The 24,240-nt window shown below is 43.0% G+C and overlaps 1 protein-coding gene across 1 annotated transcript in view; it reads right to left on the bottom strand.

Annotated features, from left to right (window-relative positions):
* The window catches only part of CSMD2 (CUB and Sushi multiple domains 2), a 621,436-nt gene that overhangs the window by 39,219 nt on the left and 557,977 nt on the right, over positions 1–24,240 (bottom strand). Inside the window, exons 52-56 of the mRNA XM_007453867.1 lie at positions 23,228–23,422; positions 21,344–21,517; positions 19,553–19,726; positions 12,842–13,015; positions 9,601–9,789 (exon numbers count right to left, since the gene is read on the bottom strand). Of these exons, the coding sequence (XP_007453929.1) occupies positions 9,601–9,789; positions 12,842–13,015; positions 19,553–19,726; positions 21,344–21,517; positions 23,228–23,422 (906 nt within the window). The remainder of the gene's footprint in view (positions 1–9,600; positions 9,790–12,841; positions 13,016–19,552; positions 19,727–21,343; positions 21,518–23,227; positions 23,423–24,240) is intronic.

The following is a 24,240-nucleotide window of genomic DNA, read 5'->3' as shown; positions in this document are numbered from 1 at the left end:
AGCTGAGAGAGTTCAGCACCACCAAACCAGCTTTACAACAAATGCTAAAGGAACTTCTCTAGGCAAGAAGCACAAGAGAAGGAAAAGACCTACAATAACAAACCCAAAACAATTTTAAAATGGGAATAGGAACATACATATCGATAATTACCTTAAATGTAAATGGACTAAATGCTCCCACCAAAAGACACAGATTGGCTGAATGGATACAAAAACAAGACCCATATATATGCTGTCTACAAGAGACCCACTTCAGACCTAGAGACACATACAGACTGAAAGTAAGGGGATGGAAAAAGATATTCCATGCAAATGGAAACCAAAAGAAAGCTGGAGTAGCAATTCTCATATCAGACAAAATAGACTTTAAAATAAGGACTATCAGAAGAGACAAAGAAGGACACTACATAATGATTAAGGGATCGATCCAAGAAGAAGATATAACAATTGTAAATATTTATGCACCCAACATAGGAGCACCTCAATACATAAGGCAAAAACTAGCAGCCATAAAAGGGGAAATCGACAGTAACACATTCATAGTAGGGGACTTCAACACCCCACTTTCACCAATGGACAGATCATCCAAAATGAAAATAAATAAGGAAACACAAGCTTTAAATGATACATTAAACAAGATGGACTTAATTGATATTTATAGGACACTCCATCCAAAAACAACAGAATACACAATTTTCTCAAGTGCTCATGGAACATTCTCCAGGATAGATCATATCTTGGGTCACAAATCAAGCCTTGGTAAATTTAAGAAAATTGAAATTGTATCAAGTATCTTTTCCGACCACAACGCCATGAGACTAGATATCAATTACAGGAAAAGATCTGTAAAAAATACAAACACATGGAGGCTAAACAATACACTACTTAATAACGAAGTGATCACTGAAGAAATCAAAGAAGAAATAAAAAAATACCTAGAAACAAATGACAATGGTGACACGACGACCCAAAACCTATGGGATGCAGCAAATCAGTTCTAAGAGGGAAGTTTATAGTAATACAAGCCCACCTTAAGAAACAGGAAACATCTCGAATAAACAACCTAACCTTGCACCTCAAGCAATTAGAGAAAGAAGAACAAAAAAAACCGAAAGTCAGCAGAAGGAAAGAAATCATAAAGATCAGATCAGAAGTAAATGAGAAAGAAATGAAGGAAATGATAGCAAAGAACAATAAAACTAAAAGCTGGTTCTTTGAGAAGATAAACAAAATTGATAAACCATTAGCCACACTCATCAAGAAAAAGAGGGAGAAGGCTCAAATCAATAGAATTAGAAATGAAAAAGGAGAAGTAACAACTGACACTGCAGAAATACAAAAGATCATGAGAGATTACTACAAGCAACTCTATGCCAATAAAATGGACAACCTGGAAGAAATGGACAAATTCTTAGAAATGCACAACCTGCCAAGACTGAATCAGGAAGAAATAGAAAATATGAACAGACCAATCACAAGCACTGAAATTGAAACTGTGATTAAAAATCTTCCAACAAACAAAAGCCCAGGACCAGATGGCTTCACAGGCGAATTCTATCAAACATTTAGAGAAGAGCTAACACCTATCCTTCTCAAACTCTTCCAAAATATAGCAGAGGGAGGAACACTCCCAAACTCATTCTACGAGGCCACCATCACCCTGATACCAAAACCAGACAAGGATGTCACAAAGAAAGAAAACTACAGGCCAATATCACTGATGAACATAGATGCAAAAATCCTCAACAAAATACTAGCAAACAGAATCCAACAGCACATTAAAAGGATCATACACCATGATCAAGTGGGGTTTATTCCAGGAATGCAAGGATTCTTCAATATACGCAAATCTATCAATGTGATTAACCATATTAACAAATTGAAGGAGAAAAACCATATGATCATCTCAATAGATGCAGAGAAAACTTTTGACAAAATTCAACACCAATTTATGATAAAAACCCTCCAGAACTTAGGTGTAGAGGGAACTTTCCTCAATATAATAAAGGCCGTATATGACAAGCCCACAGCCAACATCATCCTCAATGGCGAAAAACTGAAAGCATTTCCACTAAGGTCAGGAACAAGACAAGGTTGCCCACTCTCACCACTCTTATTCAACATAGTTTTGGAAGTTTTAGCCACAGCAATCAGAGAAGAAAAGGAAATAAAAGGAATCCAAATCGGAAAAGAAGAAGTAAAGCTGTCACTGTTTGCAGATGACATGATACTATACATAGAGAATCCTAAAGATGCTACCAGAAAACTACTAGAGCTAATCAATGAATTTGGTAAAGTAGCAGGATACAAAATTAATGCACAGAAATCTCTGGCATTCCTATATACTAATGATGAAAAATCTGAAAGTGAAATCAAGAAAACACTCCCATTTACCATTGCAACAAAAAGAATAAAATATCTAGGAATAAACCTACCTAAGGAGACAAAAGACCTGTATGCAGAAAATTATAAGACACTGATGAAAGAAATTAAAGATGATACAAATAGATGGAGAGATATACCATGTTCTTGGATTGGAAGAATCAACATTGTGAAAATGACTCTACTACCCAAAGCAATCTACAAATTCAAAGCAATCCCTATCAAACTACCACTGGCATTTTTCACAGAACTAGAACAAAAAATTTCACAATTTGTATGGAAACACAAAGGACCCCGCATAGCCAAAGCAATCTTGAGAAAGACAAATGGAGCTGGAGGAATCAGGCTCCCTGACTTTAGACTATACTACAAAGATACAGTAATCAAGACAGTATGGTACTGGCACAAAAACAGAAAGATAGATCAATGGAACAGGATAGAAAGCTCAGAGAGAAACCCACGCACATATGGTCACCTTATCTTTGATAAAGGAGGCAGGAATGTACAGTGGAGAAAGGGCAGCCTCTTCAAAAAGTGGTGCTGTGAAAACTGTACAGGTGCATGTAAAAGTATGAGATTAGATCACTCCCTAACACCATACACAGAAATAAGCTCAAAATGGGTTAAAGACCTAAATGTAAGGCCAGAAACTATCAAACTCTTAGAGGAAAACATAGGCAGAACACTCTATGACATAAATCACAGCAAGATCCTGTTTGACCCACCTCCTAGAGAAATGGAAATAAAACCAAAAATAAACAAATGGGACCTAATGAAACTTCAAAGCTTTTGCACAGCAAAGGAAACCATAAACGAGACCAAAAGACAACCCTCAGAATAGGAGAAAATATTTGCAAATGAAGCAACTGACAAAGGATTAATTTCCAAAATTTACAAGCAGCTCATGCAGCTCAATTACAAAAAGACAAACAATCCAATGCAAAAATGGGCAGAAGACCTAAATAGACATTTCTCCAAAGAAGATATACAGAGTGCCAACAAACACATGAAAGAATGCTCAACATAATTAATCATTAGAGAAATGCAAATCAAAACTACAATTAGATATCACCTCACACCAGTCAGAATGGCCATCATCAAAAAATCTAGAAACAATAAATGCTGGAGAGGGTGTGGAGAAAAGGGAACACTCTTGCACTGCTGGTGGGAATGTGAATTGGTACAGCCACTATGGAGAAAAGTATGGAGGTTCCTTAAAAAACTACAAATAGAACTACCATATGACACAGCAATCCCACTACTGGTCATATACCCTGAGAAAATCATAATTCAAAAAGAGTCATGTACCAAAATGTTCATTGCTGCTCTATTTACAATAGCCTGGAGATGGAAACAACCTAAGTGCCCATCATCGGATGAATGGATAAAGAAGATGTGGCACATATATACAATGGAATATTACTCAGCCATAAAAAGAACCAAAATTGAGCTATTTGTAATGAGGTGGATAGACCTAGAATCTGTCATACAGAGTGAAGTAAGTCAGAAAGAGAAAGACAAATACCGTATGCTAACACATATATGTGGAATTAAAAAAAAATGTCATGAAGAACCTAGGGGTAAGACGGGAATAAAGACACAGACCTCCTAGAGAACGGACTTGAGGATATGGGGAGGGGGAAGGGTGAGCTGTGACAAAGCGAGAGCGAGGCATGGACATATATACACTACCAAACGTAAGGTAGATAGCTAGTGGGAAGCAGCCGCATAGCACAGGGAGATCAGCTCGGTGCTTTGTGAGCGCCTGGAGGGGTGGGATAGGGATGGTGGGAGGGAGGGAGACGCAAGAGGGAAGAGATATGGGAACATATGTATATGTATAACTGATTCACTCTGTTATAAAGCAGAAACTAACACACCATTGTAAAGCAATTATACCCCAATAAAAATGTTAAAAAAAAATGTGTACATAAAAATCATCAAGATATGTATTTAGCACTCCTAATAGTAGCAGATTTTCTTGCATTACACAGGATACACATATACCAGGGGTTTGAGAAAGTATAAAATTGTAATTAAGCAAAAAACAATAATATAAATCAGCAATTCATGATTGGATGTGGACTATGCTGAGTCCAATGGCAAAATGAAAAGGCCTCCCACCCTGGTTCCTAAACCATAAGAATGAGAGTTGGATTAATGGCCAGCCACCTCTAGAGCTTCCACTGTTTTTTCAAGCACTTTAGCAGGGAAATGGCATATAACATAGATACGGATCATGCATTTTCCTTGGTCCCTGCATGTCCACACTAATTAAAGCAGTTTGTCTTCACCTGGAAGGAACACCTGATTGACACGGTTGACTAGGGGATATGTATAGTCATCTACAATTTGTCACAATCCTATTCACAGGTAATTGGATCTTCTAGGATTAGAAGTGCAATTAGTCCACTAAAATAATGTCATGATAACCATGAAACATCAGTGAAAATTATTTTACTGGGAGTCACCTGGGATCTAGAGACTTACAGCCAGTGGAAGTTCCTCAGCGCTGGTGTTTTTGAAATAGTCTCACCAAATCTCAGGGAAAACTTCTATGTTTTCTCCCTTCAACAAGTGAATAGGCTAATTGGATTCTGATGCTAGTATATCCCTTTTATGGGAATCTTGCTGAAGTTCATATTTAGAGGAAGTAATAAACGTTGCTGTCTTTGAATGGGGTCTGCTTTGGGAAAATCTACTCCGAAAAGAACTGGTCGGTCCTTTGGTTTCTGTGTCTCTAATAAAAACATAATGTGGTGGTGTCAGTAATTACTATAAGTAGAGTTTGGCGCCATGTAAAACCCAAAGAGAAAAAGAAGTGACCACTGGCTTTGTGTAGTAAAAAATATCAACAATTGTTGAGCATTAGCCCCCATTTTTTTTTGAGAGAGAATGCCTAGCCTGTTTTTAGGCATTGACTTCTACCAGACTGAGAGCTTGGTTCCTGATTCCCACAGATTAAGATCAGTCAAACAAAATATCATAATGTAAACATAATAAAACAATGAGAAACAAGTCACCAAGAGTGAGAAGCAGCAGAAATGACAGTAGCAGAACTAGACTTGAAAAGACACTGATATTGGAAGTATCAGATATAGAATACATAGTAAGTATATTTAATACGTTAAATATAAAAAAAAGAACACGTTTACATAGGAACAATACACTATGGAAATAATTAAGCAACTTTGAAAAACAAATATTGCATTCATTTCTCAAATGTAAAATAATTGGAAATAGGAACTCAATGAACAGTTAAACCTCAGCTTAACTAAAAAGATAATTATTGAATGGTAAAACATTCAATAATTATCTAGCTAAAAAAAATAAATCTCCATAAATTTTAAAAGACTGAAATCATACAAAGTATGTTCTCCAACCAAAATGCAATGAAACTAGAAACCAATAACAGAAGGAAATTTGGAAAATCCACAAATATAAGGAAATTAAACAACACTCTCCTAAATAATAAGTAGGTCAAAGAAGAAATCAGGGGAGTGATTAGAAAATACTTGAGGTGAACAAAAACGAAAACATAGCATACCAAAACTTATGAGATACAGTGAAAGCAGTGCTCAGAGGGAAATTTATAACTGCAATTGCCTACATTAAAAAGAGGAAAGGTCTCAAACCAACAATCTATCCTTCCCCTCTAATAAATTAGGAAAAAGAAGAGCAAAGCAAATGGAAGAAAAGAAATAAAAAAGGTTAGAGCAGAGATAAATGAAATAGAAAAACAATAGAGAAAATAAACAAAATCAAAGCTTGGTCCTTTGAAAAGGTCAGAAAATTGACAAATGTTCTAGTCTGATGAGAGAGAGAGAGCCAGAGAGAGAGGGAGGGAGAGAGAGATAGATACGGGGGGAGAGAGAGGATTCAAATTCTAAAATCAGGAATGAAAGTGGAGACATTACTACCAACTGAGTTTACAGAAGTAAAAAGGATTACAGAATACTATGAACACGAACAGTTGTATACCAATAAATTAGATAACCTAGATGAAATGGAAGAATTACTAGAAACACACAAACTACCAAAAATGACTCAAGAAGAAATGAAATATCTGAAGAGAATTATAACAAATAAGTAGAAACAATCAATAATCAAAAAATTTTAACAAAGAAAAGCCCAGGACCAGATGAATTCTACCAAAATTTTAAAGAAGAAATAATACCAGTCTTTCTCAAACTATTCCTAAAACTAGAAGAGGGACAATTGCCAGCTCAATCTATGAGGCCAGCATTGTCCTGATACCAAAGCAAAAGATATCATAAGGAAAGAAAACTACAGACCAATATTCCTTATGAATGCAGTTGCAAAAATCCTCAACAAAATACTAGCAAACCAAATCCAGTAGCATATTAAAATGAATTTTACCGTGACCAATTTTGTTCCAAGAACACAAGAGTTGTTCAACATATGAAAATCAATCAATGTAACACACCATATTAATAGAATGAGGAAAAAAAAGCCCCACATGATCATCTCAATAGACGCAGAAAAATCATTTGAAAAAATCCAATACCCTTTCGTGGTAAAAATGTTCAACAAACTAGGAGTAGAAGAGAACCTCCTCAATCTGATAAAGGGAATTTTCAAAAATCCCACAGCTAACATCATACTTAATGGTGAAAGACTGAAGACTTTACTCCAAAGACTAGAAACAAGACAAGAATGTCTGTTTTGCCACTTCTATTCAACATTGTACTGAAGGTTCTAGCTGGGCAATTATGTAAGAAAAAGAAATAGAAGGCATCAGGTTGGAAAGAAAGAAGTAAAATTATGTTTTTTTCACAGATGACATGATATTGGATTATGATATGACATTGGATTAGGCAGTGGTTTCTTAAATATTCCTTCAAAAGCACAAGCAACAGAAGAGAAAATAGATAACTCAGACTTCATTAAAATTCAATACTTTCATGCATCAAAGGACATCATCCAGAATTATCTTTGGGAGAAAAGTTTGCAAATTATATGTTTGATGGAGGTGTAGTATTCAGAATATATAAAGAACAGTTAAAACAAACGATATTAAGACAAACAACCCAATTAAAAAATGGGCAAAGAACTTGAACAGACATTTCTCTAAAGAAGAGATGCAAATGGCCAATAAGCACATAAAAAGATGTTCAACATCATTAGTCATTAGGGACATGCAAATCAAAACCACAATGAGATACCACTTCACACCTGCTAGAATGGCTGTAATAAAAAAGATGGACAATAACAAGTGTACATGAGGCTATGGCGAAAATGGAACCTTCATACAGTGCCCATGGGAATGTAAAATGGTGCAGCCACTTCAGAAAACAGTGAACCTTAAAAAATTAAACACAGAGTTACCATATGACCCAGCAATATCATCCTAGGTATATATTTGAGAGAACTGACAACATATGGTCACACAAAAACTTGTACATAAGTGTTCACAGCAGCATTGCTCATAATATCCAAAAAGTGGAAACAACCCAGATGTCCATCAACTGATGAATGGATGAACAAAATGTGGTATATCCATACAATGGAATAATATTTGGCCAGAAAAAGGAATGAAGTAAATGATACATGCTACAACATGAATGAACTTTGAAAATCTTATGCTAAGTGGAAGAAGTCAGACACAAAAGGCCACACACATAATTTCATTTATATGAAATGTCTAGAATAGGCAAATTCACAGATGGAAAGTATGGTTACTGGGGGATAGAGTGGTGGTAGGCAATGGGAAGTGACTGCTAAATGTTGTCCTCCTGGGGTGATGAAAATGCTCTGGAATTAGATAGTGGTGATGGTTGCACAATTTTGTGAATATATTAAAATCACTGAATTATATATTCTAAAAGTGAATTTTCTGGTATGTGAATTATATTTCTCTACAAAAAAAAAGAAGAAAAATGGAAGTGGATTAAATCCTCTTAAGGAAATGATTATAGATAATATTGATGTAATGATATATTAATTATATCAATATTAACATCAGATAAAATAAGCTTTGGGGCAAAAAATTAACATAGATAGGGTCACTTTATTATGATAAAAGCCTCATTTTACCAGAAGATACAGCAATTTGAAACTACCATGCACTCTGAATCTCAGCTGTCACCACTGTACACAGGTGGCTGTCCATTTCCAACCCCAGATGATTTGTCAGTCATAAATGGGGCTGGATGGCCAGGTTGGGGTCCTCAAGCAAGTGAAATATGGGCAGGTGAGTAGGTGTACCAGACTCCTATCATACCAAGAGGCACAAGGGCATAACAAGACAGAGTCATCCAGACTGGGGGGCCTACAAAATATGTATGACCCACCACAGATAAGAGGACTACTGAATGGCACCAGCTCAATGCCCATCAGTCCCTCGGGACTGCATCTTCACCTCTACTACTGGGAAGAGGGGGGAGAGAGTAACCCACAAGGTTCATCATTAGCCACAAGAGAAGAGATCAGGAGCCCAAGGAACTTATTTTCTCTTCAGGATGAGGATGTGTGAGGCTAGCCACCAGATGTCAGGATTCTGAGCGCCTCCCCCATCCTTTTTGTCCCCACATGGTGTCCCCATATTTTTTCCTAATTACAGTTAAAGCAGTTATTGTTTATTGAGTAGCTACTATATACCAGACATATTGTACTAGGCACTTTTAATGAATGTTCTCATTTAATCCTCTAATAACCCTATGGAAGAGGCATTAGCATCATTGTTACAGATGAAGAAATGGAGGATCTGAGAGGTTAATGGACTTCTTTCAAACCACACAGCATGTTAGTGGCAGAGCCCGAATTCAAATCCAGGTCGGTCCGCCTCCAGGCTTGGTGGCATTTCTGCTTCAGTCTTTCAAGAGAAAGGGGTTCATGTGTTGTCTTTCTGGAAAAGCAAGGAGACAGTGTCTAAAATGGGAGACAGTGTCCCGCTAGGCAGCCGGGACCCCTGAAGGAAGGGAACCCTGGAGGCTGAAGAGGTTGGTGGCAGCACTAGAGAGGAAAGAGAATAAGCCTGTAGCCAGGAACAAAGAAAGCATGAGAATTGGTGTGGCAACTAACCCAACAGGGCCCAAGATGCTCTGTGACATCCATAGAGCAGCCACAGTGACTGTCATCGTGAACACACACACACACACACATACACACACACACACAGAGGAGGGCTGTTCTTTGATATGGACCATCCTGTCAGAAGGCACGGGTGATCATTGTGAGTAGATAACATCAACTTACAGAGACACTGGGGGCGGGGACGGTCCCATGTGCCATCTCCCTGGCAGCTGAGCACCGGGGTGCCCAGGAGGTAGAAGCCGTGGTTGCACTGGTAAGACACAGTGGTGCCGTAGCTGAATGTGTGCGGGCCGCTGGCGTGGACTTGACGAACGCTGTTTTCTTGGTGCCCAGGATCTGTACAGTTGATGACTGCAACGGAACGGGATGATTAGATGTAGAGACCTGGACGCGAGGATTTTCCTACGCTTTTAAATGAGAATTCAGAAGTCCAAACAGGCACGTATTTCCAGTACAGCAAAATTTCCAGACCAAGACAGGCTACACAAAGGAGATCCTGCCTGGGAAGGTGAGCTTGTCCTGAGGCTGCTGTACTTCTGCCCTCACCTTGATCACCTGGTTAAGGGATTCATTCTTCCATGTCCAGCTAGACATCACCTCCCTGCAGAAGCCTTCCCACCTCCTCCCAGACTGGTTAACCTCTCCCTCCTCAGTGCTCCCGGTACAAACCTGGATTACTCCATTGTGATTTGTTTGAATACACGAATCCCTTGAGGGCAGGGATGCCTCCTCTCTGTGAGCAGATCCCTGATACAATGTCTCCCTCAGCAAAGCTGTGGAAGCGGGGTGGGCTCTTCTAGAAACTGTTTTAACCACTTTTATGAGTATTTCAGTGGGAGATTAATCCTGGGGGATAAATTTGACTTTTAAATCCTGAAGTGTTTCCAAAGCAGCTTAACTCAAAATCAAGTGAGATTTGAGAATAATGACCATATTATTCATAACCCATGATGTGTACTTTTAAAAAAAAAGCAAATTTATTTAATTTATTTATTTTTGGCTGCATTGGGTCTTCGTTGCTGTGCGTGGGCTTTCTCTAGTTGCGGCGAGCGGGGGCTTCTCTTGCTGCGGAGCACAGGCTCCAGGCGCGCGGGCTTCAGTAGTTGTGGCTCGCGGGCTCTAGAGCGCAGGCTCAGTAGTTGTGGCTCACGGGTCCTGCTGCTCTGCGGCATGTGGGATCCTCCCAGATCAGGGCTCAAACCTGTGTCTCCTGCACTGGCAGGCAGACTCCTAACCACTGTGCCACCAGGGAAGCCCGATGATCTGTACTTTTGCTTTCAAAACATTTTCACATCCATTATTTTACCTGAATCTCATATGCATCATAAGGGGGGCAGGGCCAGTACTTAAAATCTTGGATAAGCTTTTCTGGTGTGAGCTGTCTTAACTTCTGATGAACCTCTCTGAGGCTCAGAGCGGTTGGAGTCACAAAACAGGTAAGTAGCCTTTATTCATTCATGTTGTTTATCATGATATACTGAGTGCCAAGCATTGTGCTAGGCAGTAAGGATATGACAGAATTTACAATCTGGAGTAGGGTTTCTCTACCTTGGTACGAAGGATATCTTGGGTTGATAATTATTTATTGAGGGGGCAGTCCTGTGCATTGTAGGATGTTTAACAGCATCCCTGGCCTCTGTCCACTAGATGCCAATAGAAACCCTCCAGTTGTGACAACCAAAAATGTCTTCCGACATCTGTCCCCTGTTGGGACAGGGGAGCGGGTAAAATCATCCCCAATTGAGAACTACTGGTCTAGAGAGAAAGGGACAAATGAACAAATATCCTGTTTGATAAGTGCTCTGATAGGGACAGCAGAGAATGTTCCGCAAGCACAATGCAGAGCATCTAGCCCAGTGCAGGGGGTGGAGCAGGAAAGGCTTCCCAGAAGGAGCAACATTTAAGCTGGCTCTTGATGACTGGGTAGAAATCACCCAGACAAAGAGAGGGTGGGAGGGGACAGAGAAGAATGCATTGGAGGAAACTGTGTCTGGTGCCCTGGGGAGTGTATGGGCACAGGGCACTGTGTGAGGACTCCGGAAGAGGTTCAGTGTGGCTGGGACCCAATGCAGAGCTGAGGCTGGGGGTGGACGAAGTGAAGAGTGGGCTGGACAGGAGGCTGGGCCAGGTCTGTGGGCCCCGTTAAACCAGCAGAGGAGACTATTATTATCTTAAGGGCAGTGGGAAGTCTCGGGAGGTGTTTTATAAACATGGAGCGACTTGATCAGATTTGCATTTTAGGCAGGTCACTCTGTCAGAGTAGAGAATAGGCTGGTGGGCAGAAGGACCAGAGGCCACCATTTCTAAGGATTTTACCCAGCCGTCTGTTTCCAAGATCTGCTCTTGAGTACAGCACCCCGGGAAGGGGCTGGGACGGGGGGAGCTGAAGTTACAGGACAGGACCTTGTGTTGGGGAGACAGAGCACAGTTCTTGAGGAGAAGGGGGCATGGGATAACAACATCCCAAAGCATCAGTTCTCAGCTCCTTCCTGCCTGGATAGGTGATGGAAGGAAGGTCAACTCAAGGTCACGACAATTTCCCCTGTGTTCCCTAGAACCTTGTCTCACTCAAAATGGCACCTTGAAATGTTGAAAGGAATGTTAAGGTTAGCTGTGAATGTATCTTTAATGATTTTAAAACATCATTTGAAAAATTTGGTTCTTTAATATCAGTTACAAATGACTTGTGACACACTGCACAGCCAATCGCCATGCACCCCCAAACACCGTGAGGAGGAGCCGTCATCCGAGGGAGTCTCAGTCTTCACACCTTACAGCTGTGAAGACTTGATCAACCTCCAGACCAGGGCTGGCCTCGCTCACTGTTCACTCTGTCTGACTCTCCGTTCAAACCTCAACTAGCCTGCCAGGCCACTCTTGGGTGGAGGCAGACAGCTCCACTACCCTTCATTGCTGTGAGCAGCCTTTAAAAGCTTTAGAAGCTGTTTCCTAAATAGACTGAATGGGGCTGGAATATCCTTTACGCAGAGTCTGCCTCTTGAGTCCGTGGTTTCATTTCTTCCCTCCCCCTTCATCCCAACCCCTAGACTGTTGGCTTTTTATTTTTCATTTGAACGCTTTTGGGTTTTTTTCTTTCATCAAGAATGGGGCTCTATATGATAATAGTGAATTATTGGGTCTGCGAAATGTAAACAGAAGATGGTTTTCCATTTCTATGTTGAAAGATGAACGTCCTTTGCTTTCTTTACATAACCAGTGAAGAAATTTGACGTGGCTGTATCTAGGGGTTGAGAAAGCCCCCATTTATGGTTCTTTTCTGTCCCAAGTCTTCCCCATTTGGTCAAAGTAGCACCACAATGGAATCCACTGGCTTCCGCTTGTGGGTCACAGACCACAGATGGCAGAGGTACTGGTGGTGGGGGAGGGGAGAAGGGTGACTCACTTCGGCAGGTGGGCAGCACGTCGCTCCACTGCCCGCTGGCCAGGCACTGGGACCGAGCAGCCCCCTCAGCCACATACCCAGGGTTGCAAACAAACTTGACCACATCGTTGAGATTGAACTGGTTGCCCTGGGTGAGGCCGTTCATTGGGTTGCCTGGGTGTCCACAGGTAATCGCTGTAATCAGAACAGAAGAGAGGTGAGCCCTCCTGTTACTCCATATCCCCCAAAGTCCATCCTCTCCTCACCTGGCGTTTCTCATACCCATCAGTGAAGTTCAGCCTTAGGTCTAACTTTAGTCTCTTTTGCTGCAAAATCCTGCTTCCCTGAAATCAGCGTGTGGACATTCCCTTTTCTTTGAAGGCATGTCCACCGCTTGGACAACACGAGAGAAGTCATTCTTGGACTTCCACAGGGTGTTAGGTTCACAGCGTCGTTCTCTGTCCCTCCCGCCCCGTTTCCTCTCCCTTATCCCCTGGCTCCCCAACTCCATCTGCTTCTCCAGATACACTGGTGACTACCCCTCATGTGATGCAGACCCAGCCTAGTTCCTGGGCCAATCTGGACGGAGCCAGAGTCAATGCTAACCATGCCTGCGTGGAGGGACTGGTCACTCTGACAGACCAGTGGGAACCAGAGCTCTTAGTGGGGGCACAACCCTTCCCCCACTCCTTCCACATGAAGGGAGTTCAATTCATGTAATTCCTGGCCTTTCTCTCTGCTCTTTTCCTTACTCTGCCCCGGGTAACGTGGAGCGGCCCATCTGTGCAATTTGGGAAGAATAAAGGCTCAGCCCTGCCTTCCTCCTCTTGGGACCCGGCGGGCTGTGGGCAGCACTGCTCTGCCCCACTCCTCCAGAGACAGGCTCTCCCCAGCAATGGAGCGATGCCTGCCCCAGTGCAGTGCTGCCTCTGACTGTGTGTGAATCCACCCCGTTCTGGGGTTTATTTAGCAGATTCCACTTGGCTCTCACATTAAGCTATGGGTTCCAACTTAGTCTTTATCAGGAATAAAAGTGATATTTGGGCTTCCACCCATGACTCTGTTTCCTTTTGTAATTTGTTCAACCCTGGGCAGGGAAGGAAGAGTGCTCTGGTGCTTGTAGGGCTCAGGCTTTCCCCACTTCCTCCCAGTAGTGGAGTTCACTCCACCCAGTGGCGCTGGTCTCTTCGAGTTTTCTTGAACAAGCAAGTTCCTGCCCCAGAGCCTATGTACTTGCTTTCCTCTTGGCTGGAACATCCCTTGGTTCCTGCACTCATATCCTCTGGTGCCCCCTCAAATGTCACTAGCAGAGAGGCCTTCCCTTACGACCAGATAAACAACCTCCCCAGTACTGCCCAGCCCCCAGCCCTGCCCTGCTTTTCTCCATAGCAGTTGGCACACTTTGCACTTACGTCATGTGTTCATTGCCTGTCTCCCTCTACCTGAATGGAAGCTCCCTGGGACAGGGACTCTGCTTCGCTCCTTGCTCTATCTTTCGTGTATGTATCAGTGCCTGACACACAGGAAGAGCTTGATAAATATTTGCTGAGTGAACGAACATATGAGTGAGCCATGAATGGATGCATGCCTGGCTTCTGCTCTGCTCCCTCATCCCTAGTTCTGTATAGTACCTGCCTGGTACCTAGTCTCTTTGGGTTGAACTACCACTTGATGGCTTTGAGGCCTCTCCCTTGGTTCTGGATTTTCAGCTGTGAGCGGTTGAGGAGCCATGAGGAGTGCTTTCTTATCCCAACACTTGGATTTATGAGGACCCCACCCCAGACCCAAATGGTATGGACGGAGGTCGGGGAACAAGGCCAAGTAGGACCCACTTTTGGCTGTGGCCACGTCTGCTGTCTTTCTGGGCCCATTCTCTTATGTAAATCCCAACAGTAGCATCCCTGACCCTAGCAGAGAGAGCTGGGCAGAGGCGTGCTGGTATAACGGACTACAGGGGTTCAAGACTGCCTGGTGTGGTGGGACGAGAATGCACTAGGAGGCCAGCAGCCCAGGGTTTATAGTTCAGCTCTGTCCTTTCCTTCCTTTGGACAACTCACTCTACACCTCAGCTCCTATATCTGTAAAGTAAGGATTTCAATATGCATTAACAGGGTTGCTTTAAAAACAGATTCATACATTTGCTCTTCATTAAATGTTTACCGCGCACTAAGTGCGAGACACTCTGCTACATACTGATGATATGCAAGGAGCTCAGGGGGCTCACTTCTCAGCCTAGTAGGAAAGCAGGCAGGGATGCAGGCCGTCACAACACCATGGCTGGTGCCGAGACAGGCTGGTGCCCAGGAGGGGCACCTACCCTCTGCTAGGGGAGGGAGTGATTAAGGACGGTCCACAGAGGGCATGGCATGCCCTCTGAGCTGGGTCTCAAGGCTGAGCAGGACTTTGCCAGGTTAGTGAAGTGGTGGGAGAATGGAGGTAAGTTTCATAGGGTCTGTGAATCCCCTCAAATTATATGCAAAATATTGGGTGTTTGCGATCAGCTTAGGAGAGGATCCATTTTCTCACTAGACTCACAAAGGGTCATGTCCCCAAAGGCTAAAATAACCACTTGTATAGAGCGAGAGAAGAGGGTTGAGGAGTAAAACCTTTGGGAGGAGTACCAGCTTTTGAGCTGCAGGTTGACCGAAATGCCCGCAAAGGACACAGAGGGGTGGTCAGCAAAGCAGTAAATTAAGCTCACAGGAGGTGGGAGTGTCACAGACCCATGGGGAGAGTTCAAGACTCTGGAGAGCCCTGACGAATACAGGTGCAAACACACCGCTGGGAAGGAAGAGAGGAGTTCTGCTGGACTGGGGCTTAACTGGACCTCGAGCACATGCACCACTGGACCCAGATTTCCTGAGGGCCGAGACTACGGCACATTCAATTGATCTTTACCCACAACACCTAACACAGCACCTGGCACAAAGTGGGTACTAAGGAAAGGTTTCTTGAATTCGGTCTTACAGGCTGAGGGAAATTAATAGAAATGGAAGGTCCACAGTTCAGAGGAGAGAAGTGAAAACAGACTAAGCTTACTAGGAAGGCAGAAGGGAAGGAGGTCCAGAGACCCATGGAGGGATTAGCCTTGGGCCTCCTTCTAGATGGGAGGGAAGGGACAAGGACAGACGTGCGAGCCAGGGAAGCAGGAAGTGGAAGGGGTTATTATCTGATGGCTTCTATTTTCTCTGCACAGTAGAAAGTGAGATTATATGATTAGCTAATAATTATTGGGGTCTATATGCATTATTTCACTTAATCCTCACAACCCCGGGAGGTAGGCACCATCGTTATCCTCATAGGAAAAGAGAGTTTCAGAGGAGTCTGGGGACTTGCTCAAGAGGCACAGTTTCTAAGTGGCTCATCTGAGTTCTAAACCTAGCTTCTCTGCTTTCAGGACATCTTCACTGTTTGCTATTTGCTGACAAATAGAATACGGGTGTTCAGAAAGCAGGTGAAATTGTGAATTAGCTGTGAAATTGTGCGGAATGGACAAGGGAGCTGACTGAGGAAATGTAGATGGGCGGCTGGAAAGTTCTGAGAGTCTGGTTGATATCATAAGCCTTGAGTCCATAGGTGATGGCAGCTAACACAGTACCTGCCACAGAGCAAAATCACTTTTAAATATTTGTTCTATTACTCTTGCCGTCCTACTCCAGATACTTCCTAAAACTCTGTGCTCCAGGAGAGAATGGAGCTTGGTTCAAGAGCTCCTGGATTCTATAATGTGACAGGGAGGTGGCATCACCACCACCACCACCACCACACTATCATCACAGCAGCAACAGCAGCATCTGACCGTTTCACATTATTGATTAATCCTCACAATAGTCTCTGAGGTACCTGCTTTTCATACATGAGGAAAGAGACCTAGTGAGATAAGCTAACATGCCTAAAGCCACATGCTATGTAGTGCTAGATCTGGAACTTGAACCCAGGCAATCTAGGTCCAGGGTCCAAGTGTCCAAATGCTTTACTATACTGCCTTTCAGTAAGGACCAGGTGCAAAATTAAGTATCTTAGGTTCGGCAGACATCCTCCATTTTTTCAGACTCCAACATTCCCTATTTTTTGTGACCCAAATCTTTTCACACATATTCTGTGTCAATTTCTTAAAGGCATTTGAATTTGCATTTCCTGGATTAAACCAAACATGTTTTGTTTAGACACATCTAGAAGGCCGACTGAATATAGATAGGTCTTCCTTTCTGTAAACGTTCCTTTCTGTAAAGCATTTCTTAATACTTAAGAAACTATTAAGACTAATTTTCATGCATTGCTTGTTGAGTTAAGGCTCATTATTTCCTTGTTCCATCTCATATATGAAAAACCAAATGAAAAAGAATTAAAAACAAAAACCCGCCTTACAAAAATTAAGAACAAAACCTGCACTTTATATAAAGGCTCACTTTATGGAACTTTAGAAAGTGAAAAATTTTCCGAATTACTTCCAGGCAACTGAGAATAAACAGTGACCATCTAAATCCCAAAAATGCAGACTAACAAGAAGAAGAAATAAAACTGTAGGAAGTCCAGGCCTGCAGCATAACTAGAAGACAGACAATGCTGTAAACTTTTAAGTTACGTGTAAGTAGAAAAATAAACGCTAAACCCAGGCAGAACTATTTCTTATGCTTCTGTCGCAAGCCTTTGTAGAGAGCAAGGCCGTATGGAGAGGAGAGGAGGGGAGCAGGGGAATATTGATCTAAAGTCACTGCTAGAAAGAGAATGTCTACCTTAAATGTGAACATATGGAAAAAGGATCCTGGTATGTCAATGCACTGATTACAGGAAAGGGACCTACAAGTTAACAACCTTTCCTAAATATCAAATGACAAAAAAAAAAAAAACAAAGCAAAAAAAGCAAAGAGAACACATCATACAGAGAAAGAAAGAAATATGTGTATTATATTTTACACATAATAATTAAACATGACAGAATTAAAACCAAACATATAAGTTATAACAATATATGTGAATGAATTTGACTAACCTATTAAAAGAAAAAGATTTTCAAACTGGCTCAGAAGGCAAGGCCCAACTCCCTGATATATATAACAGACACATCTAATTTGATTCAGAAAGTCTAAAATAAAGGGTGGTTAAAGGTATACCAGGCAAATGGGCAAAGGATGAGAGTAGGGGGCATAAGCCTAATAGTATTAGACGCAGTACAATTCAAACTAGAAAATACTAAAAGTGATAATGAAGATTTTTTTTTTTTTTTTTTTTTTTTTTTTATGTTTGGGGCCCTCTTTTTATTGTATTAGGAACTACTAGCATGTAAGACCCATGATTTCATAGATATTATAGCTTAGCAAAAGGCTAAAGAAGTTACTTCAATTTAAAAAGCAAGTTGATAAAAAGAAAAACATGATCAGTAATAGCGCGGGTGTACACAGATATGGCTGAAATTAGGCATGAGTGAAGTTCAGGGCACCCAGCATCACCTGGAGCGCAAATCACAGGATCCCAGATGGTGAATGCCCATGTTTTCAAGTGGCCAGGTAGGACCCACCTGCACGGATCCTGGCTGTCCAGTCACATCTGGCCCATTGGCCCTTGGGAACTGACAGGGACATGTCTGTGTTCGAGTCACCTTCAAAGCCAGATCCAGTTTTGTGCATTTTGTTTTGTTTTGTTTTGTTTTTTTGCAGTATGCGGGCCTCTCACTGCCGTGGCCTCTCCCGTTGCGGAGCACAGGCTCCGGACGCGTAGGCCCAGCGGCCATGGCTCACGGGCGCAGCCGCTCCGCATGTGGGATCTTCCCGGACCAGGGCACGAACCCCCGTCCCCTCATCGGCAGGCGGACCCTCAAGCACTGCGCCACCAGGGAAGCCCAATAATGAAGATATTTTTAAAGGCTAAAACCACAATTTGCAATGTAGATATAATAGTTATGAATATCTATGTACCAAATAAAGCAATTACTGTTACATAACAGAAACTACGGGAAATGTAAGAAAAAATAGAAGAACATTAATAAAAGAAAACTTTGAAACACAAATTTCAGAACAAAACAGGTCAGGTGGACAAACATAGAAGTAAGCATACAGAAGACATAAACAACAAAATCAATAAGGGACGTCTTATGATTATATATAGAACTTAACACACTAATACGCTTTCTTCTCAAATGCACATGGAACATTCATAACAACTGATCAAATATTAGGCCACAAAGGAAGCCTCAGTAAATTCCATGAAGTAGAAATATTATATACAGTGCAATAAATTAGAAATGAATATCAATGTAAAAATCAAAAAGGTCCTTCCATATGGAAATAAAAAACACACACTCTTTTATTTAAAAAAAACTTCTAGGCGAGAGGGGGAATTAATATCAAAATTACAGAATTTCTGAGAAATAATAAAACCCTAATTTTTATAATCTGTGGGGTATGATTAGAGCAGTGATCAGAAGAAATTTTATAGCTTTAAACACTTACATCCATAATAATCAATAAAAACGAAAGACTGAAAGTAAATGAACTAAATTCCTAATTCAAAAGCAAGAAAATGAACAAAGAAGTTAATCACAAGGAAGAAAATAATAAAGGTGAAAGCAATAATTAATGATGCAGAAAACTGAAAACAACAGATGTAATTATTGTCTTTGAAAAACATTAACAAAACATACAAAAACCTCTAGCTAACCTAATCAAGACAACACAAGAGAAAGTCCACGTTGCACCTGAGCCCGTGACTAGGGAGAGTGGGTACCATACTTACGCACACAGAAAGGGGTCTTGCCTGACCAGTGATGATCCTGCTGGCAGATGCGCACAGACATGCCGATCAGGCGGAAGCCGGCGTTGCACTGGTACACCACGCTGCCCCGGTAGTTGTAGTTCTCCCCATTGATCTGCCCGTTGACGATGGGCTCAGGGGTCCCGCAGTGTCCAGCTTTGGTGGGATGTGGGAAAAGAGAGTAAATTGAAGAGACGAGCTTATAGAAAATAAGGTGGGACTTGGTCAAATGAGGGGAGGGGGAGACATGGACGGTGGGGAAAAGGACCACCCATCGTTTTTCCCACCTCCCCCTGACTGCAGCATCCAGGACTGACTTCAGGAATCCTAGACGTGATAGAAGTGGTGTTGAAGACCTGGCAACCCCAAATCCCAAGGTTGCATTCCAAATGGCTACCCATCTCTGAGCTTTAGTTTCTGTGTCTGTACATGGGTGAGAAATGATCACTGTTACTGCCCTGCCTCTGGGATCGTCCCCCTCTTTTTCTCATCAGCCAGCATTTCCAAAGCATCGACTGCATGGAGGGCATCGTGGTCTCATAAAGGCAGTCAAAGCCTAGTTGTGAATGAGCTTATTTACAAAACAGAAACAGACTTACAGACTGACAGAACGAACTTATGGTTTCCAGCGGGGAACGGGGTGGGGGTGGGGGTATAGTTAGGGAGTTTGGGATTGATGTGTACACACTGCCATATTCTAAATGGATAACCAACAAGGATCTACTGTATAGCACAGGGAACTCTGCTCAATATTACGTAACAACCTAAATGGGAAAAGAATTTGAAAAGGAATAAAAAAAAGTCTGGTCGTGTTGAAAATAACCATGTAAGACAAGGTGGCTCAGCTAAATTTATCCTTCTTTCTTGAGTGGCAAGGAACACAGATAATATAAACCTAGGTGAGTTATTTTTTTTAAATGGGGTTTAGGTAGAGTGTATTTCTCGTGTTTCCACTAGCATTTTTTGGCTCTGTGTGGAAATAACTCATGACTGTGTCTCTAACAGAGGCCTGAGACAGGGGGAAGGCAGAACTGTACACTCTGGAACAGACCGTCCAGTCTATGCTGTTGGGTCTGTGTAGCTGGGACCCTCCTTTGGAGTTGAGGGGTCCAAGAAAGGTGTGAGAGAAGAGAGAACTTTAGGATCTAATGTTTAGGCAGGGACTGGATTAACCATGGGGGAAATGATAACTCTGTCCTCTGTAAGCCAGGTTGGTTTTTATGCTTTTGTCATACACTGACATATTTTTGTCATAAAACAAGCTAATGACAAAAATGTTTATTTATTATATAATATAGTACATATAATATTGTATTTTTGTATACATATGTATGTAAAATTTGCTAATACATATTGGGTTGGTCAAAAAGTTCGTCTGGGTTTTCCCCTAAGATCTTACAGAAAAACCAAGAATATAAATGGTATTTTAGGTGTGCTGCAGGAATGTGTCTCTGTAAAGTGTCCCTGGAGGCAGAGACTGGGGCTTCACCCATCATACAAGGGCCAATAAGAAGGGGGTGTCTTTTTGATCAGAATGAGAGCCCCTCAAAGGTTTGTCTCCTCAGACTTGAAGTTCTTCTCATTCGTTCAGGTGCTCCAAGGGACGCTTGTTCAGGGTTTTCCTTATGGTAGATGCCAATCGCTGTTTGGATTAAGCATTTTATGACAGTAGGTAAAACAGTACTGTTCAAAGATTGGAATGCAGCTTTGGAAAGATCCAACCTGTCCTGAGGAGGGGAAAAGGGACGGGAGAGGTCCAGGGAGGTCACTTACCGAGGCAGCGGACTTCAGATCCACTCCAGAGACCATTGGCCATGCACTCTCGCACCCTGGAGCCCACCAGCGTGTAACCGGAGTTGCAGGAGAAGATGGCCGTCGCTCCGTAGACGGACAGGGTTCCGATGCGGTGCCCATTGGGCGGGATGGGGAGCTCTCCACAGGAGATGACTACAAAGACCACAAAATGCTCAGGAAGCCAGCCCCGAGAGACGGGACACGTGCTGCTTCTGATTAGCAATAATAATGACAAAAATAAGATCTGTTTAATCTACTCTAATGGGACTCTTGACCAGAATACGGGTCGCCACCGTGACTGCTGTGCTGTTGCGCTGGGCCCGTGATTCTTAACTGGAGGTGTCGCCAGAAGCACCCGAGGAGCTTTACAAATGTCCAGGCTGCACTCTGGACCCACGATTCACAATCTCTGGAGATATGGCCCAAGCACGTGTATTAAAGAAAACCAAAACTCCTCAGGGGTTTTGGATGTGCACCCTTGTTAGGAACCACGGCGCCAGAGAGATGGCGACTCTGTGACGTGCCCCTCGGCGTCCAGGGCAGACACTGCCAGGCAATCCCCTTGTGCTCTCTGCCGAGCCTAGCAGCAGCCCTACACTCGTTCTCCACAGAGCACTGCGGACGGCCCCCGGCTGCACTGAGACATGAGTGCCTTCATTGTAAGGAAGCTGTGCCACGCTCGTGACTCCTACTCTGTCACATACATGGTTCCACTTCGGAGTCTGGACTTGGATGAGCAAAGGTAACCGTGTCTTGGGTCATAGGTGTTGGGAAGATACCACTCCTCCTACCTAGTCTGAAATGTCCCCCTGTGCCCTGATAAGTGATCTCCTTCTGTCCCTTCACAAACACTTACTTCCTCTATCACATCTTTAGTGATTCAGTAAACAGCAGCAGAATATCCCTACTGGTGGATGCTGTGCTGACCCACTCAGACCCCCTTTCAGGACTGAAGGACTTCTTTCCCCAGCTGCTGGCAAACAACCCCTTGCTGCGAGCTCTCTTCAGACTGCCTTGGTTAAAGAGTTCTCCCACCTAAGGCCATGCTCTCTTCCTGGGGCAGCCTGCACCCAGTGTTTGGTCATTGTGGAAGTATAAAGGCCTCCTGCCCTAACGTGATAATTCTGAAGGGCCACCAAGATTCAGAGCTCTTTGCAGGGTCAGCTGAGGCCTCCTCTGATACAGAGATCACCTTCCCCATCTTCCCAGCCCCATTTCTCCTCCTCCTCTTGCCTCCCCTCCCTCTCCATCCCCATCCTCTCCCCTCACTCTCCCCTCCCCTTCCCTCCCCCAGGTGGTGATCCCAAGGCCATTCCCGAACAAACCTCCATCTCAGAGGTGCTTCCCAGGGACCCTGACCTTTGAAACTATCTTAAAGAACCAAAGAAAAACAACTTACAATGGAGAAGAGGCAGGCACACATAGGTGGCCTGGTCCCTTGCGCTATATTCATTCCCCCTATACACACTCCCATTATAGGTCTTATCAGACTTTGTTATCCTTGCTTCTTTATTTGTCTGCCTCTCCAGTAGACTCTCAGCTCCTCGTAGGCAGGAACCACAACCTTTTCTCCTCATACCTCTACAATACCTGGTATGAATGTGGAATAAATGAATTAGTGGATGCTCACCTGGACAGAGGCAGCTTTTTAATAAGATGACAAGATGCTGAGAAGCGCTTCCTTAAAGGAATAGGCCTCTCCCCGGCTCCTGGTTCTGGGCAAGTGATCAGAAGGAGGTTCACTGCAATCCCTGGCTATACCCCTCTTCTCCCCCCCCCCCACCCCCAATTCATCCCAGCTATGAGACGGCTCAGGGTGTAGGCACTGTGCCAAACTTGCCCACCCTGCCCTCCTGGGCTTACTTTGGCAGGTGGGCATAGAGTTGCCGAGGCTCCACTTGCCATTGGCCTGACAGCGGATGACCCTCTGGCCAGTGTAGTAGTAGCCAGGGTCACAGATGAGCATCAGCTGGGCCTGGAACTGGTACTGCGTCTCAAAGATGAGCCTCCATCGGCCGTGTTCCACACTGATGCTGCTGACGTCGGGACAGGTCACAGCTGGGGAGGTAAAAAGCAGAGAGGAGGATTAATAAATTAATTATGGAAGACGCTGACAACCCAGAGCTGGGGACTGGGAGACTGTAACGCAGTAATGATGAATCCAAGAGCCGTTTGTCCCCAGGCAGGTGTGGTCAATGAGTGAAGTGAGCCGGGTGGGGAATTAGCAAGCTGGGGTGGGCAGATCTGCCAAATTAAAAAAAAGAAAGGGAGGGCTTCCCTGGTGGTGCAGTGGTTGAGAGTCCGCCTGCCGATGCAGGGGACACGGGTTCGTGTCCCGGTCTGGGACAGATCCCGCTATGCCGTGGAGCGGCTGGGCCCGTGAGCCATAGCCGCTGAACCTGCGCGTCCGGAGCGTGTGCTCCGCACCGGGAGAGGCCACAACAGTGAGAGCCCCGCGTACCACCAAATAAAAAAAAAAAAAAAGAAAGAAAGAAAGAAAGGGAGGTGGCACTCCGTCAGTGTTGACCATGGATGTGAGACTGCAAATTCCAATTGGTCAGATCTGCCTTTTTCAAGAGAAGCTAGAAATACGAATTTTTATGTAAAATTTTCTGATTTTAAAATGCTGGGAAGAAATTCAAAAATTTTTAATAAAGCACTGCATAGGCCAAAGAACCAAAACAAAACAGAAACAAAAACACAAAACCTTGTATCTTCAGACTAGATATAGCCCCTTAGGCTGCCAGTGTGTGACTTTGGCCTTAAAACTGAAGTATATCTCTGTTATTTTGGAGTTTTGTGATCAAAGGACATTCATGCCAACTTTCTGACAGTTTTTCCATCTAAAAGGAAGTGGACCAGTCATTCCTACGTTC

The sequence above is a fragment of the Lipotes vexillifer genome, unplaced genomic scaffold (assembly GCF_000442215.2).
Source record: "Lipotes vexillifer unplaced genomic scaffold, Lipotes_vexillifer_v1.1 scaffold213, whole genome shotgun sequence".
In the NCBI taxonomy this organism is placed as follows: domain Eukaryota; kingdom Metazoa; phylum Chordata; class Mammalia; order Artiodactyla; family Lipotidae; genus Lipotes; species Lipotes vexillifer.
Note: the sequence above shows the minus strand (reverse complement) of the source record. Positions and strands in the feature narration are given on the sequence as shown.